Here is a 19265-nt window from a genome sequence, read left to right on the forward strand (position 1 = left end):
GTGTAAAAGCTCGCTGATGGCCATATCATGTAATACAGACACTTGAAGAACTTTTTTAAAAATCAAACCTGGCTTCATAGACAGTCCTTTATTCCTCATCGTATTTAACTTACTTTATAGTAATACCTGCATATTTTTTCATGTGTTGTTGAGTGCAAGACAAATGTGTGCATTATATGAATTGAATAAATGTATTTCTGTAGATGTAGTTTTGCCCATTAGACAGAACGCTGAGATTCTTCAGGGAATAAAATTAACTGATGAATTGTTCTTCATAAAACTGAGGAATTTGTCAAAGGAAAATGGAGATACTAATGCTTTCCTGCCTATATTTGGATCTGTACAATTTTCTCAAGATATGTTTAGTTGAACAGTACTATCAGGGAAAAAAATAGTTGTGCATATTTTTAGAAAATCTTTATGTGAAAGACAACTTTGTGATGGGAAGGACAACACAAAAAGAGAGAACTCATGAGTTTACATAAACTTTGTATCTTTCTTCTCTCAGAATAAATGAACGCACTCCCCTGCTCCAGCAATAAAACCACTCATGCTGAAGTCTATTCAGCCTATTTTAAGTAAAACTTAAACAGATCTAAACATATTTCCATATAGAATCAGATGATTGTTAAATCATGGAAGTGTTTTCTTAAAGAAAAAAATCCATACAGACTCTGCTCTTTTGTTGTGTTTTTGTTCAAAGTTAAACAATTCTTGAGTAAAAATTGGTTGGTTGTCTGGAAAGGCTAGAGGGCTTTATTCTATTTTAAGACATTCAGGTTTTTTATATTAAAAGAACTTAAAACTTTCTTAAGGAAAATTCTATTTGAAGCATAATGTCAGATTTTTAAGTAGTTCTCTTCTACCAGACAAATCAAAATTCCTTGTAATTTAACACAATTTCCAGAGATTGCAAGAAAAATAAAAGATTTCCCCGTAGTCTCTGGGAAGTGCAGCTGAATGTGTTGCATCTGGGCTATTGCAGAGGAGAAGGGTAGTTACTGAAGAAGTGTTTTGATTTATCTGTATCTTTGTAGCACAGTTCGGGAAGGATAAGGTGAGTTGTAGTATTCCGTAACAATGATGCATTGTTTAGAGGCCTAATCCCACAAAATATATCCTTAGGTAGTTTTTATTTCATTGAGTAAATCAGCTTTTTGATGGAAATACACACCTCCTAGAATAAAATTTTGTGTTTGTGAGTCCTGCAGTTTTGTTGTGTACCCTTAAGGCAGTTTAAATAAGTTCTTTTCATACATCTATAAAAGAACATTGATTAGAAGAAGGGTATTAAAAAAACCCCAAACCTGAATCACAGAATGGTTTGGGCTGGAAGGGACCTTAAAGATCATCTAGTTGTATGTTCTTAAAATCCAGAGCATGGATTTCACTCACCAGTGACTGACTTCTTTGCACAGGACCCCCAGGGAGTTTGAATGTGAAACAAAGATGTCAATATTATGCCCCTAAAGCAAAGTCTGGCCCGTCTGTCTATTCAAATGAGCATTTTAAAATATTGCCTGAAGCGTTCTGTTACAGGTGTATTATTAAAGCTATCTCTTGTATCTTAGCCAATCGCTAATAAATCAGTTACCATAGTTTACTGTGAGAAATGTCATTCTGCAGAATGGCATAGCTACACAGCACTTATCAGTTAGAATGTAAGCATTGAGTTTCCCTTTAGAAATCTTGAACACCAGGTTTCTAGAGAAAGAATGTAAGGCTAGTTTGGACTTTTATCTCATTCAATATGGCCATTCTAACTAGTGCTAACGTTTTGATAGGCTGTAGTATGATTTATGTAGTATGGGTTTTTTTGACTGAAAGATTGATCTCTTGTTACATTGACTTAAATTATTCTTGCTTTTGGAATTCTTACATGCTAAAAATAACTGTCTTTAGTCTTTTGTTCACATTGCACATATTGGTCATATATTTCAACATAAAGTGATTTTTAAAATTAGTCTCTAAGTCTGCAGAGGGATTCATTACTTATGTTAACATCATATATTCATTTAAACTAGTAGAGTCACACTTACAGTAGCTTAAGGGTTTCTTTCTTCTTGTTCCTTGACACAATCGTTTGTGTTATTTTAAAAATTTATCTATTTGAAAAGGAAAGTCTAAAATTTCAACAAAATTACAGAGCCAGAACTAATGTATCATCTTGACTGTAACCGCAGATATTAGAAATGTCTGGTTTGGTAGTATTTTTGAGATATAGTGTCATTTTTTTTTGTTGTAAGAGGTAATGTTTTGCACTTGCTTAAATGTAGACTCGTGATGTATATTGAAAGAGACAGCAGAAAGACCACGCCAGCAAAAGAGCAGCAAGGCGGCAGTGAGTACCTGTCAAAATGCCTGGATCTTCTCATCTATCACATTGTTCAGGAGCTGCCAGGAATTCTAGGTAAATTCATTTGGTTAACTAAAGAAATCTTACCTTTGCTTACTCCCTTGAGAAACAAATATCTCCTTACATATGCAGGTGGAAAGACTGTATTGTCTGATTATGTAAAGTTTGCATAAGATCAGCTTCATGAAGTTTTTTAGTTCTGTTATGATCAAACATTTTGTATTATAATGCATGATTTCCTATATTAATGTTTTGTATTTGTTGATTGGTAAGCCCCATCAACTCAGGAATGAGGCCCAAATGTACAAGAAGTTTTATCAATGTTCTGAATAGATTCCAAACATTGAAAAACCTAAGAGCAAACTTGCCTCATGAAGCACTGAGCTAGCAGACATGCAACAGGGTATACCTGTGAGTACATGTTAATCACTTACACTGAAATTTATACGTTCAGTATTTGCTTTGGGCAATTTTTCTGGAAAATTTCAGCGTAGATACTTAAGTTGTTCTAGACGTCTGAAACTGATTTACTCGTGCATAAGAAAAGATGGAAGGATTTTCTCTGAGGGAATATCAGTGCTACTTCAGTCCATCCCTTGTACTTAGGAATAAGGACTTGAAGTTTCAGCAAAGTAGCTTTTGTGTCAAGGATATGCATTTGGACAATGTTGTGAATTATCTGTTCAAATTTCACTAGTATTTGAGCCTTTGGAATGATAAAAAGCTACTTTGAACTTTGTGCTGTTCATATATGTTCAAACAGAAATTTGCTTGGGTATAATAGCTGAAGTCCTATCGTCACTGAATATGCTCAAACTTGTCGTAGTGTGATGAGGTACTGGGGAAGAGAGGACTCGCAGAATGAACAGGGAAAGGCATGCATGTAAATAGGACAAAACCTGCAAGCTGCAGGGCATAATTTGGACTCATTGGGCAACTAGAGGAGAAACTGGTAGAAATTAGTTCGAGCATCTGGGGAGTCAGTCAAGAGAAGGTGATGAAACAGGATGAGAATTTTGGCTCTTTGTACAAAAGTAATAGATAAAATCTTGAAAAATTAAGGAGGATCTGTTGGTGAGATCTGAACATAGGGTTGATATTGACTAAAATACATGTCACAGAAATTGCCCTGGATGAGTAAGAACTGTGGGATTGTCTTTCCCGGAAAAAGCTGTTCTCTATGTTATATGAGGAAAGATGAGGTTTTTATTTGAAAAAGTTAATTAGGAGTGAGTGAAGGGAGAAAGGAAAGAAGGAAAAGAAGGGAGAGAGGAAAGGGAAGGAGGAGGAAGGGAGGGGGGAGAGAGGAAGGGAAGAAAAGAGAGTAGGAAGAGAAGAGAAAGAACTGAGTGGAGGGAAGGGCAGGGGGGAGAAGGTATGGAGAAAGAGAGGGGGAAGGAAGGATGGAGAAGGGTGGAAGAAGGAGAGGAGGAGGAAGGAAGCAGAAAGTATGAGATTGGTGTGGCCAGTCTAAATCACCATTAAAATTCTTATTAAAACTTTTGGCGGGTGAGTCCTCCCACAGAGTCAGAAAGCTAAATAGGAAGATAAGGAAGGAAATGCTGTGAGTATTCAAGAAAAGAAAGGGAACAAAACCAACCCTGATTGTGTATGCTTTGTCATTAAATGATAAAATATTTTTTTCATAAAATTATTTTCTGATGAGATGATACCTGATTTATTTTTCATCTTCTCTACATTATCGCTAGAATATTGAAAATGAAATGGTAGCACTGCAAAGGTCAGTAGACCTAAATGTCATGCTGCTATTTTAAAAGAAACTTTACTTCCTATGACAATGCAAATTTTTGCCTTGCTGCAAATACCTGATCCCTTTTTTCTAACTAAATATCAGGTTTGCATATTGGCTATACTTCAGTATTTGGAAGTCTCAGGCTATAAATGTTTGAGGCAGAAATTCACTTCCTACTCTCCGTATGTACTATATGCAACTAACATAGTAGGCCCTGATATTTGCTCAAAACCTGAAATTTCTATACATCAAATACATAGTTACTATCATTATAATACATCAATTGCTTTAACATGTATTTTACTGGCTTTTTTTAACCACTGATGTACAATTTGAATGCATTGTTGACACCTGATATATCAATCCTAATTTTTACACTTTGTTTTCCATTCCAAGCTAGATTTGTGTGTTGATTGCGTTTAGCAAGATTAAGCTATCTGTCCATGTTTGTCAGAAGGCTCTTCCTTTTTATTGCTGTGAGTGTGATGAATGTGTTCTGCTTGAGGAGGTAAAAGCTATGTGCTCCTAAGAAAAATAGCCAGACTTGCAAACTGGAACAGTTAAAAACAGTTTAACTGTTGATTTAGAGTTAATCCTAGGTGGCTTTTTTAATATGCATTTATGTAAGCTCCTTACTGATCCCATCTTCTTCCACCAGATGTAGCTATAAACCAAATAGATTAACAAGTTGTAGAAATTGGCCTTACAGATGTATTTAAACAATGGTTAATCTTGTGGATAATTTTAAAGTTTTCAGTTCTTGTAGGTAAGAAAGTAATTTTATTTCTGCATTTATAATATTTAACCTATTTCTAGGAAGTAGATATAAATTGCTTAGATCATGCTAAAAATTAAAGTAACCATATCTATTTATCCACTGCAAAATTGGCAAATGTGATGATTATATAGGTCTTAGAACATAGAAAATAGATTGTTCAGTAAATTATTTGTTGCTAACCACAGAGAGGTCTTGTTGAATTACAGTAATATGAGTAATTTAAACAAAAATGTCTTGATGAAAAATCACTATTTTGGTTTATGTATTTGGAGAGTTTTAGGCAATGCTTTCTTGAGCAGTATATTGTAGAATGAGTCAAATCTTTAAGGCTAGGTATTTTTACAACCTACTTTAGTGCCAGGCTCTGTCATTTCTGCTTATGTTGAAAATTGAACTCCATGGGAGCAGAAGAATAGCTTTGGTATTATTCAACATGAATAAACTCTGTGACTTACTCTGAAAGGAAGGGCCTTTCCTGGCATGAAAATTGTGTAAATTACTGAATCCTGTCCTTTGTTTAATGTCTATGCTATTTCCCTTTTACAGTTTTGTACAGCGCTCTCATTAGGGAAAAAAATATAGTAAGTGTTCTTTCAAGACAGGATTTGGCTTTTAATATTTTCAGGCTATAGGGACAGAATTTTCTTTCTTTGCATATGAGCTGTGACTTTTCTCCTGCTGCTTCTGTTCTTTATCCAATGCAGAAGACGTCTTGCTTTTCAGAGACAATAGTTAATGTAACACAAATTTAGCATAATGTTCCTTGAGTTTAATGCCTCATTTGAAGTATAATTTTCACTATTGCAATTAAAATTTTGTTCCCTCATTATTGTGTCTGAGGTTTGTTATGGAGGCAACTAAGTTCTGTCATTGACCTGCTGCTACCTCTTTTATGAGAATGTGAGAATTCCTGTTGCTTTAGGTCACTTGTGCCATTGTTAAACTTGTGCACGAGAATGTGTGTGTGCATGGCTGGTGGAGGGATCTTTTGGAAGCAGGAGGAGGATGTTTGTTTCTTTCTTCCAGTGGTACTATGCTGCAGAAAATACATACTGCTTGAGCATTATGTCACCCACTAATTGCGGTGAATTCAGCTCTGGGTCAGCTGGAAGTTATGAGAATTTTGCTTTTTATTTCACTGGGAATAGAATTGCATCCACAGAATTTGAAGAGTATAATTCCATGCATATGTAGCTACCTAAAGCCAGTATAAGTCCACCCTGCCAAGAGGGGCAGTTTCATCTTTGCTTCACCACCTGCCTTATATTTCTATCCTCACCATTTTGCCAGAGGTCATGTTTGCACATCTGTCCCTGTAGCCAGAACAGGAAATTGGCCTGGCTGAACACTGAGCTAGGAAACAAAAGTGCTGGATCAGCCTGATTTATCATGCAGTCACATGAACACTACTTTCGGCAGGAGGCAGAAGACAGGATTGAACAGAGGATAATGGAACAGAGACATTTTAGATGTCATTTGCCACTATTTGGTAAAGCAATTATGTTAGATCGGTCTGAAATGTTGTTTTCTGTAGGTGACATTCTCACTGCCTTAACTAATGTCTCCGGACGTAAACACCCGTCAACGGTTCAGGCCAAACAGCTGAAGATGTGCCTTCCTATGATGCCTGTAGTGCTTCATCTTGTGACATCCCAGGTAGATTTTTTTTTATTTTCCTTTTCCCCAAAAAATTGTTAAACAAAGGACAAATTCTTGCAGTTTCCCAAAATCTAATTTCTGCTGATCATGATCAGAATGGATAAAATAGAACTTTATTAATGCGTAGATTTGTTGATGAGTATTCCAGCTATGTAACAGCATTAAAGATGTAAGACTTATTTTTGCACATCGTAAGACAACTCTAATGATAGAAGCAAATACATATTTTGTTCTCTAACATGGCTATGAAATACATGTTTTACTTTTTGTGGTCATAAGATATGCAGTTAATGTAATTTTTTCAACTTTTCCAAAATTCAAATAGGTATTTTGTCCCCAGATAGTCACAGAGGAGTTTCTTTTCAACTATGGGACCTTACTCGTGAGTATAACCATCTAAGTTAAATCTTGTTTACAAAATATACATAAGCATGAAATTTTGGGAATTATTTTAATGTAATAAAACTACATTAAATTTATTGATTGGAGAGAAAAAATATTCTGAATATAAAATTTAAGCTTTGATTGTATTCAAAACTGTATATATTATCAGAAAATATTTTCCTCCGCTAAATGAGAAAAAAGCATATTCTAAAGTTGCATATCAGAGTTAAGCAAATACTTTTAATCACGTGGGTTCATAAATGACAACTAGATATTTACTTCCACAATAGCATGAAGAAATGCTTCACCACAAACAGCTAGATTAAAGTTTACTGTTCAGATTCTCTTCTCTTTCTCCTTTGACTCTTGATTCCAAGAAAATGTGTGTTTAATTTAGGTCTACTAAAATATTTGTATAAAAATTAACGTTAGAGTGAAGAAGAAAAAATTTTAAAACTGTAGATGTTGAATTACAGAGCCTTTTATCTTTTTGAAGCATTTGTAATTAGACAGTAGATTTATTAATGGTAGAAAGTGAAATTCTGTCAACAATATAGGTACAGGAGACCAGGTACAATATAAGTTTTCTTTTGATGTTACTCCAGCTTGCTTGAACTACTGACTGAGGAAGTCAGGCTAGTTATACTAGCACAGCTTTCCTCTCAGATTAAGAAGGAAAAGATTACTTTACTGAGTATTTCCTTCATCTTGTCCTTCTGTCTCCATCGAACAAGGCAATTCAGTAAATTACATATACTATTTCAATTTACACGTAAAAAAGGGAGGGGAAGTAGTATATCTGAAAAATGAATATCAAATTTGAATCCATTTTATATAACTGTGTTATGACATGACTAATGTAATTACTTCTGGAAGAGTAACTATCCATTCTGCCAGGCAACAGTCTAGCCTGGAATTTTGTGTTTAGCAACGTTCCCACTGACATCTATAAAGGGACATTTGATCATCAGCTTGTACTTTTTCAGAGGACTGTGCTATAATTGAGGCCTCTAAGACTTTAGCAAGTTAGTCTTTCAGCTTTTTTGTTTGGATTTTTTTTCTGATATATTCAAAAATCTTACTCTTAATAATAAATGATTAGGAGTGGAAAGATGTGTGCTTGGTATCTGGAAGCAAAAGAGTAGTTATTTCCTTGTAACTGTTGTTCATTGAGAATTTTTTTTTCTTGCTGCTTTGAAGTTACTTCCATCATCATTATAATTTTCAGTACTGTTGTGCAAAGAAATTGAGAGGGAGTCGGGACATTCCTTTCATGTTTTCAGCTGTGAATAGAAACACATGGAGGACACGCTCTGCCCCAAAGGCACAGCTAATAGTAGGTTCCTACCAGAGTGCATAGGGCACAGACTCACCTATAGCAGAATACACACTCCATTCCTCTCTGTTGCTTAAAAAAACCCCCAGATCATTGGTTGTTTTGGGTTTGGGGGGTTTTTTTGGTATAAGTACATCTTCTTGTGTTTCTCATACAAAATTAAGGAAATAAGTATTAGTAGCCAGAACAATTTTTGCACCAACTATAGTGATTTTTCCAAATTGGTCTTGAGACTATGGTTAGGTGTGAAACTGTCTTCAATGAGCAAATAAAATAATACTCTCTTCCAAAACAAGTTAATTAGGTAATAACTAGTAATTTTCTTCAAATGATCAGGACAGTAAAATAACTAGTTTTTTTAATAGAAGCAGTTGTTTTTTATGGTTGTCTCTGAGATGCATTTGAATATGAAATATATAATTAGTTTCTAACTGTATTTTTAATTAGAGTCATTCAGATGTTTCTTATATACTGAGAAAAAGATAACCCATGTAGACACTTCTGCCAATTAAATATATAATAAAAAAATTTAATTGATAGTGAAATATAAAACAAATGTAATTTTCTTAATGCTTTACATCATATAAATAAACAGATGTGTGTGCAAATTGAAAATGAGAAAGTTGTTTATCCATTGTAAGTTCTCTGTGTATTAAATACTGCATTAGTAAAAGGCATGCAGTAAATTCTGCTGAGAATTTTTCCTTCTTTAGCAAATGTTACTAACATATCTCTTGCATCCCCTATGAAATAAACACCGATGCATAGAAATGAAAGCAAAAGAGTGAAATCAAGATTAAAAGGCAAAAGAATAATGGGTCTAACTGTACAATATTTACTTAACCCAGATTATTAATACTTCATTGTCCCATTCCTCAAAATGATGACTAATTTAGGTGATTTTTTTAATAGGTTATGCATTTTTATATGTTCTCCTGTGTGTAACTGTATCCATAGTGTGTGTGGTATGCATGGAGATCAAAAAGATGGTACAAATAACAGAAAGTTGCATTTTCTGGAGGGCCTCTGGTCTTTTTCGTGAGATTTTAACATAGACATGTCCAAGGTAGTTCAAAGTCTTCTTAGAAATTACAGTTTTCTGTTAACAATAAAGACATTTAATTACTGTCTATTTAGCTGGAAATGTTATCATTCCTGACACTAGTCAGAGTAATAGTCCTTACTGTACATTTAGGTGTCCAGCAGGATTACAGACTTGCAAAATTATAACAGCTAGATCATAAATGGTTTCAGTCTTTCATGTCTTAATTATTATGACAGTGTATCCTAATGTAGGTGCATTAACATTTGTATTTACACAGTCCCTTAAAGAATTTCATGTTGTAATTATTCAGTTCTTATGCTGCTTCATTTTTGTTTCTAAAGTGCTTTAACATAAATGGCTCTTCTTCTGTAGAATATTATCAGATCAATAGATTCAGGAGAAACAAACTTGGATGGAGCAATAGGTAAGCTAACCTATGATATTGCTGTACTTTTTATAAGCAGGCGTTATAACTGTTGCATTTTATAAAGAAATACAATGATTTTTACTAATAGGGCAAGCTGCATCAGAGGAATTGATTAAGACCACTTTATCAACCTTTGAAGCAGTAACACAGCATCCTGTCTTGTTGACAATCCATCGCTTGACTGTAAGTCTGATCACAAATTAAATAGTTGCAGGCTAATTGGCCTAATTCCATTGATAGTAGAATGTTTTGAAGATTTAGAAACTGTTTAAATTATGGCTTAAAATGTGTTGTGGTTCTATTTGACTGGAAAAATCCTTATTGTTTAGAGAGACATCTAATTTTCAAAGCAGCAGCAAGGCATTCGGACTCAGTTGACTATATTTAGTTGAGAAGTTAGAGGGAGGATGAGAACTTAAAGTTTAGGAATAGTAGTTCTTAAAATGCTTTTTGTGTAAATATAATACTTGATTCTATAAGTTTTCAGCCTCAAAGCAAGTATGTTGCTATATATTAGTGAAAATTTCACCACTTCATTTGCATTATGCTTTTAACACAGCTTGGAAAGACCACCTCTGAGGGTTGAAGATCCCATTCTATCAATACTCTTCCTGATGAGATCATCATCAAGAGTAACAGTTTATAGCAGTTATGGTGGGGTTTTTTGTTTAAGTATAACAGATTGCTTACTAAAAATTGCATTACAATTACCAAATCCACATACTGCAAGCTTCTAAAATCACTAAAGATCATTTTTTTTCTTTGAAGTTTTTCATAAAATGGTTTACTTTGAGCTAAGCTAGCTGAAGCCAGAACAGCTATCTTGTGAAATACCTGTCAGCAAATTAGTAGGTTGGAATCATTGTAATCTGTACCAGTGCATTGTTGTGCCTGAATTTCTACCAAAAGTGTAACCCACCATACTTACTGACCATTTAATTCAAACTGAAGTTTATGTGTTTGTGTTGGATTTCGGTTAAGGGCACACTCAGTATAGCACTTAAATCAAGAAATGCATTAGCAAATTGATAAATTCCTGAATTTCATGAATGCGTGATCTAGATGATTGTGCTAGATAAGAATGGATGATCTTAGAAATTAAGTGTTTTTAGAAGCTGAATCCTATTTGGTGTGTGTGTGTTAGTCAAGTATTTAGATTATAAAACCTTAATAAGTGAAAATATTAAAATTAATAAAAAATATAATTAGGAACTTAAGTTTAATGTTTATTTTCATTAATGCTCACAAAAGAGTGGTATTCAAGAAAATGGTCCTTATGCACAAAAATCTAACCAATTCATAGTCAGAGGGGAAATAGTACATAACTAAAAAGTTCAATTTATTTTAATATGGCAAAGGATGTTCTAGAAAAGAAATGTAAATGTAGGTGAGGTACAAATACCTGTTGGTATCTCCTTACATGCCTGTTAGCCTGCAAATCACTATATTATGACTGTATCATTCTAGAATCACCTCAATTTAAAAAAATAATAATTTTACTTCTGTGGGTTGTCAGAGTGTCTTATATTGATAGAAATATGTAGCATTTTTTATGGAGGTCCATCAATATTTACTGAAATTGCAATACCTTGTGTCAGCACATTAAATAAAATTCCCCTAGCTGCTTAAACTTTAATGGTCTGGGTTTTTTTCCCTGAAAAAGTAGCACCAAGAAGACAGCTTTCCTTTACAACCCTTCTTCCCCTGCTCCCATCCCCACATTCAGCAGAACGTTATACTGAAGCCAGGGAATGACTATCCCACTCTCTTTTAAGTAACTTGGCTACCAGTAGATGAGTTTTATTTAAGTATCTAAATTTCTGGGGAGCAGTTTACTTCATCATGTACGTTGAAAGTTTTAGGTGTTTATTTAAAATCCATCTGAACGCAGCAGTTAACCTTATGTAGCTAGAGAAAAAACTTCCTGCCTCTCCAGTGCTTGTAAATTTATGACACATAGCACTTCTGTAGAATAGTTTCTCAAATTGAGAATAGGTGTATATTGAAATGTATTAACTAAAAGTAATTATATTCTTGTCAAGGAACAGTGTGGGGTTTTTTGGTGGTGGTGGGTTGTTTCGGGGTTTTTTGGTTGTTTTGTTTGGGGGTTGGGTTTTTTGTTGGTTTTGGGGTTTTTTTAGAAAATAAAATCTATTACTTCACTTGCTCATTTTCATAAGTAACAGTTCTTCCTAATTTAAAAGAGCCCTCCTGACACTCAGCAAATAGCCATTCATACACAAAATAAAGTGGAGAAATTGCCTTGTATTTGGTATGTTAAATTCAAGAAATTGTCCACTGTAATTAATAATCTCTAACCACATCTGCCACTAGTGGTGCAAACAGTAATTAGTTTAATACTATTTACGAAGTCTAGTGTGCTAATTATACTTGAATGTACAGCATACATTACTGTAGCGGAAAGTAGTACTTCATCTTCTATGATGCATACAGAATATTTTTAGAATTGCTGTTACTCAAGGGATATCTTCTAATTGCTGCTTGCTGAGCATGACTAGAATCTATGAATATAAATGCCAGCACCCAGCGGAACTTGGTGTTTTTTTAAAAAGTTGAAGCAAGACATGTTCGAGCTTCCAGATCAATATTTAAGTATAACAGTGGTTAATAGGAAACTCTCTTACTGAAGAGAAATGTGTATCCTAGGGTGGTGATCTCTGAAGCCCGGGTTGATCGTTTAGACAAAGTTGATTATAAATAGCATTTTATGGAAGGGGCAGGGAGGGAAGGCAAAAACCTTCTTGAGAGGATGGATTTTTTCCACTACAACTGTGATATTGCTTTATGGTTTCTAATCAGAAATTAAATGCATTTCTAATGAAGTTTAATGAATTTAATAAAAAGTGACGTTATATTAAGCAAGCAGAACCAGGAATTTTTTCAGTTCAGTTCTGGTTTTAGTTTAGCTGCAATGGAAACTGTGTAAGTGAATAGGAATTTAAGACCAACATTTTAGGGGGTTTTCTGCTTTGAGAAGAAGAATTGCATGCTCTGGGTTTTAGTTCGTGTTTGATTTGCCTTTGTATTTGTAGCTTGATCAAAGAAAATTAAATAAATTGATTTTTTTGTGATCAAATTTCTGATTACTAGCAACCTGAAGTCAGTTACTGAGGAGATTCATTTCTGTGGGGACTGACCATATTATGTATTGCTAAGTGTGATAAAATCAAGGGAAATTAATTGAAAGTGCTCAAATGAAAGCCAGTAGTGAGCAGTAACCTCATTTTGCATGCAGTTGTGTGCATTTTTACAAGATATAAAGTAAAGACTAAAAGTAAGCATGACTCAGCAAGTTTTGACAAGACTGTAGATTTCCAGGTATGCAAATATGATGATGAAGGCCATCAAGCAGAGTCTCTATAGACTGGAGTGGAATATAAACCCCAGTTTCTTAACTGACACAAGTCCAACTGCCTGTTTCTTCCACCTACCTAAAATGGAAAAAGTTATTAAATTCTGATAATAAGTGTTATAACAATATTTATTTTAAAATTTTGGTAAAGGTTTAGATATAATTAACTGGAAGAATTCTGTACTGACTGTATCATTTGCAGTTTTCTTTTCTCTGTTAAGTATATTTATTTGCCTGAAAAAAGGAAGTATGCTAATTCAGAGCCTTTGAGCAGTGATGAGTTTCATGATGGTAGGCAGTTCCTATGGGAGTCCTTTCTATATTCTGACCATCTCCCAAAATGATCTGTACACTGCATAGATGATCTTTTACCTGAAGCATGAAAGTTCTCTGGTTGAGGCAAAAGTTGTCTGCAGTGATTCTCCTCCTCAAGATTTTAAAACTTATTCTTAAAAATCAGGCTAAAATAAAAGCCCCCTGAACATGATGAGTTGCTTGATGGGAAGTCAAGGGAAAAGCAGAATGACATGGAAATCTACTGGTTGACTATATAAGAGTTGTTATTTTCACCAAAGATTACAACACAAGGGTTAGAAACTTCTGCAAGTGCTTTTTTCTGCTCATCTTAGTCTTTTCTTGATTCAGCATTAGTGGTGTTCTTCATCCACAGGCTATTCTGATCTAACCACTGACACCTTAATTTTGTCAGTGTAGGGTATGACTATATGAACATATTGTACAGCATTTCTTCAATCACTTTCCCTTTTCAAGGAGATTAAAATTCTATACCCCATGTGGCTTTCTGTCCATTAAGCTAATCCACATGACATGAGACTTTTTTGTGAAACCAGTTCTGTACTAATTGACATATTGAGTCGGTCAATCAGTGCTGTGTCTTCCCAGAAGTAAGAAGAAAAAACCCACAACCCTCAATGAAGATTCTGAAGTTCTGAAGACTTTTCAAAAAAAATTACAGAAATGTCATCCTTCTCCCCAATTCATTCTCACATGCATTAGATTATTTCTTCTATTACATTCTGAGAGATTACTGGCAATATTAAAACATTGAGGAGCACGCTGTGCCTCCAGCAAATGCTTTCAGAAGTTTGAAGGCAGCATGATCTCAATTCCATGGTCACTTTCGGCAATAACTTTGTATGTGGAATTTTAATGAGAATAAATGTCAAGGTGATGTTGGATGTTGTGGATCTTACAGGTGACTGGAAAAAAAGGGTTTGGCAGCTAATGGTCTTCGCTATGGTATGTTCTGCTTTGAATAGTGGATAAGGAGAAGATATTTGTCAGTAGTTGTAAGTTAAACATATGCACACTGAAAAGAACCAGATATCTCTAAAAAAATCTCTGGAAATAAAGTAATGGTCTTACTCACTTGTGAGTTTGGATATAATAGCTGCATGGAATGCATAGTGTAGTTTCTTTATGTAAGTTTAATTCCAGGGTCTGATTTTCCTCTTGAGAACAGCACAGTTCACAAATGCTACTGGACCAGACTTTAAGCCTGCTTACTTTCTGTCCACCCAGCGTAACATCAAATTTCAAGACTTTGGCCTTAAGCACTGATTTGAAGAGCTCTGAAACTCATTTTTAATCAAGGGAGAGATTTTGTAGATCTGTAATGTTAACCATATTAAGGTAAAATCGAGGAGAGGCTTAAGCTATATATATAAACATAGCCTAAGTTGTAGGGGATAACAGGTAAATTTGGTTATATGCTAGTTCATTAATACATGATCGTTGCATGTATATGTTGAATAGTTGAATTCATCCCTGCTGACTAGCAGAAGTGCATGGAAGTTTAGTTCTCCATCATCCTTCTTAGAGGGTACCTCCAGCTAAATAGGGTTTTAGCTTATTGGATCCTTCTGCTGTGAGCCCTTGCAGTGTTACAACTGCTTTTTAGTGGGTACTTGCGGAGCTTGGACTTTGCTTGGCAAGGTTAAGTAAAGCTTAAAGGCAGTGTGCGTTTGTTTCTAACAAAGCAGGCACGTATATTTACGGTGCAGGCCTTCTGTCTGATATCTCCAGAACAGTGGAGACAAGCAGAGAAGGACTGAAATTACAGTTTTCTCTTTCAAGCCCCTCCTAGTGGCAGGTGAATACTTAACTACTCTGAAACTGTGGCTTGTTTGTCTCTCTCTTTTGAGGGTTAAAGTAACATACAGGCTTTGCAGAAGAATGTCTATAAAAATTGTGCCTTGTTTTCAAAAGATCTGATTTTTGTAAGCACATACAGCTTTTGCTGGCTGCTCATACCTCATTAGTAGAGTTTTCCTTGCAGAAATCAGTCAACATTATGAAGACAGATGTTCTGGTTTTGGATAGTATACTGGATTTCCAAAATGGTTTTTGACAAAGTCATGCACCACAGATTCTTCAAATCCGTCAATGGCCCTTCTCTCTTACCCTCGGACAGATCAACCTCTAACTAGTTAAAATTTACTAAGTAGAGACTAGAAGTAATTTTTTTTTTTAAAATAGGTATATTCAGAATGGTGCCTTACAAAGACCTGTGTTGCAACATGTGCTATTTATAACTAATCCAGAAAAGAGAATGAATAGGGAGGTGACAGAACTGACTGATGACACTAAATTATTCACAGTAGTGAAAATTAAAACTGGCAGAAGAGTTGCAGAAGGTTTCAAGATATTGAGTGAAAGGACAATAAAATGACATGCAACTCAATACTGATAAATGTCAAGCGACGCACATGGGAAAAATAATTCCAACTATGCATATGCAGTGTCAAGCTCTAAAGTACTTGTAACTGTTCTGGAGATCTTTTAGCATGTTTTTTCTATGAAAATGATAGTTTTATACGCAGCAGTAATCTTAAAGACAACTAGATTATTAGAAATGACTGGTAAAAGATCAGAGAAAAAAAGCAGAAAACATCCCTATACCATGCTAAGTCCTGCTGCCCTCAAGCCTTGAATACTGAATGCAGTTGTGGTCATTCACTCTCAAAGGGAATGACGCTTAGCAAGAAAAAGTACAGCTCAGTGATGAAAGGAGGGACTGAGTGGATAAGAACTTCAGCTTGGAAACAAAAGACTTGAAAGTATAAAATTATGAATGGCATGGGAAAGATGAATTGGAAATAATTATTCATAGTTTTTGTAAAATAAGAATAAGTGGGTATCAAGTTAGCTGCTTTAAAATAAACAGGGAAGTGCCTTTTCTTAAGGCATAATTGAAGTGTGGAATTCAGGTATTGCAGATGCAAAAAGTATAAATACTTTTAAGATAGGATTGGACAAATATGTGGGAGAAAAGGCTAGCAAGCATTATTAAATGCAAAAATACAGATAAAGCATCAGCTTAGGAAGTTTCTTAACTCAAGAGTTACTTTACTAGAAACTAGAGTTGTGCTTTATGCTTGGTCTATTTCTCCTACTCTTTTTCTACTCCTTTGCAGTTGTCAGAAACAAGATTACTAGGTTTGAGGCGTTCTTGTTTTGGTTTTTTTGGTCTTGTACATATATATTATAGCTGGGACATGTGAATGTAGCATGTATGGAAGTTTCTAATATTTCATTGCTATTTTGATAGCACAGTTGTGGCAGCATAGCCTTTGAATGCCATCATTACAGAATTAAACGATGGTGGCTTTGTGCAGTTAGGGATTTATTGTGAACTGGATATCAGGCTATTTAGAAGATGGTAGAAACCCAGATATAGCAATGATCATATTTAAACTATCTAGTCTGTTTAGGCTTAAAGAAGACTATTTTCCCCTTTTTTTGTAAGCAATCTTAGCGATAAAGACTGAAGCAAGAAAAATATCTGACTACCTTCATGCATATATAGAGATTTGATTCCATGTAGATGTCAGCGGTCACTTAAAAGAAAAAATGAATCCTCGTTTGAGTATTCTTCTATTTTTTTCAATCCCTCTAGAACATGCCAAAATACTAATACGATGATTCTGTACACATAACTTGCAGAAACTTGTGCAATTCACTGGTGAATTCATTAAAAATATTTTAGGTAATATTTCACTTCAGTTTATCTCACCTCAGTAATTGCTTGCTTAGTTCATATCTTGTTTACAAATTTGTATATGCATTACTAAAAAAACAGTGACCCAAATGGCATGGAGAGAAGATGAGGGTTGCAGAGTTAGGAAGTATGTGATTTAAGGTTCACGTACAATTTAATACTTGCTTCAGCATGTGCATTCTGATATGCTCTAGCATCACAAAATAATTTTCCATAGGATTAGTGCTTCATTTAGTTGATCTCCCCACCACACTGAACTGACATAAGGCAAACACCTGTTATGGAGAATTCCAGTTTAAACAGTTTGTTTGCCAAAATTGATTTGTGTTAGAAACTACAATTGTTTAAGACCTAAAGAATCTTCTTTAAAATGACAGTTTAAAAAAAGATATTTATCTTAGAAAAGACTTATGACTGGCTTAACTACATTTGCTCATGTGGAAAGACTACTGTTAATACTAGATGAAAATGAAAGAAGATTTGAAGTTTTAGAAATTGAAGTTGCATCCTACTGCTGTATACTGCCATCTTAATTGGTATCAGTCTGAGTCTATGCTGCTGAGTGATTCATAATATTGAGTCCCTACATTGCCTCAGACAATTGAGAGCTGCTTTTTTTGCCTCTTTTCTGTCTCACATCTTTAATTTACCACTTAAATGTGCCTCTTCATTTGAGAAGCATTGCAGTAGGTTGAACTGGTTTTTTGGACTGAAAGACCATAAGTACATAGTTGTGGTTTGTTTTTTTTTTTTCCTGCCTCGCAGGTATGTTATAACTGGTCAATTACCATTTGTATAACAGTTTAGAAACCTGCACTAATGGCATTGTTGGAGTGCAGTGTAGTTCTATTATTTATCTTATTGGATATTAACCGAAAAGACTGTGAAATATTTCAAAATTATGAAGTGTTACAAAAGTCACCATATCTATGATATATAGTATTATCTATATAGGCGTAAAGGCTATTTGTACTTACAAGAGTAGTATGACTTGCATACCTCAAGCAGAGTCCTTTACCTCTTTTACTGAAAGAATGTAACAAAGGCATCTTTTGGTAGTTTTTTCAGAAGTGAAAAAAAGGTAGACTAAATTAATCCCTTAATCTCAGAGATTCATTTAACAGAGACCACCAACTAACAATGAAATAGCTGCTAATTGTAGTTACTGCTGACTCGAGGCTAACTTCATTTAGTGATCCCTTTTCATACATACTTTCGGCTTCCGTAGATGTTTCTTTACAGTAGCTGCATAAATCTAGAGAAATTCTATCTTCTAGTATTAATCACTAAAAGAAAACATACGAGGGATTATAAAGCAGTCTTGTTACACCAAATCCTATCCGTGGTGTAGTGAGAAACCTACACAGTGGTTTTATTTGTATAAATAAATCCAAGGACAAGCTGTGTATCCATGATGTATACTTAAAAATTGCAGGGCTGTCCATCCATCCTCTCCCCAAAAACCAAAGCGTGTCCTGTCTAAATAAATTGTATTTTACCAATGACTTAAGACTTAGCAATTCATTCTCTTTTAGAGGATACTAATAATATAAATAATTAATAATATAAAACTGAGTTATAGCCTAGTTTGCCATATGTTGATTTCAGATCGAACTAAGCTGACTAGTCCTATGACAGATGATTAATCTGTAGCAATACACTCATGGACAATAAAGAGTTGACTGGATTATTTTTTTTTCATATTTCAAATCTTAACTCTGTAAATTTAAATTTTAATGGAAGACTGTGTATTACCAGAATGGGAGAAGTTAAAATTTTATCAAGATGCTCTACTAAGCTTAAGGATACTTCATTAGAGGTAGTACATCTTTCCTAATGTACTTTAGTTCTATGCAGGTTTGTTTTAGAAGGATGTTTCTTCTTCGATGATTAGTTTATGGATTAAAGCATCAGGATTAATAGATATTCTAACACTCTTTTTCTGAATATCTTACATCTGCACTGAATTCTGTATTTTAAATAAAAAATCACTGTCAATGAATTATACCAATGTTACTGTTCTTTTGTGTATAAAAATACATTACTGTCTGTAAATTTGTGACAACTTACCAGAGAAAAGTGAACTTGGTGGCTTTGTAAGTGTGATTATGGATGAATTTCCATGATTATTCA

The 19265-nt window shown here is 34.4% G+C and overlaps 1 protein-coding gene across 6 annotated transcripts in view; it reads left to right on the forward strand.

Moving 5' to 3' along the window:
- Positions 1–19265, forward strand: part of ULK4 (unc-51 like kinase 4) — a 257174-nt gene that overhangs the window by 80883 nt on the left and 157026 nt on the right. For all 6 annotated transcript variants that reach the window (XM_054814066.1, XM_054814067.1, XM_054814068.1 and 3 more), the window contains 5 exons: positions 2277–2410; positions 6422–6543; positions 6872–6928; positions 9684–9735; positions 9827–9921. In XM_054814066.1, coding sequence (XP_054670041.1) covers positions 2277–2410; positions 6422–6543; positions 6872–6928; positions 9684–9735; positions 9827–9921 — 460 coding nt within the window. The remainder of the gene's footprint in view (positions 1–2276; positions 2411–6421; positions 6544–6871; positions 6929–9683; positions 9736–9826; positions 9922–19265) is intronic.

This window comes from Grus americana, chromosome 2 (genome assembly GCF_028858705.1).
Source record: "Grus americana isolate bGruAme1 chromosome 2, bGruAme1.mat, whole genome shotgun sequence".
NCBI classification, from domain to species: Eukaryota; Metazoa; Chordata; class Aves; order Gruiformes; family Gruidae; genus Grus; species Grus americana.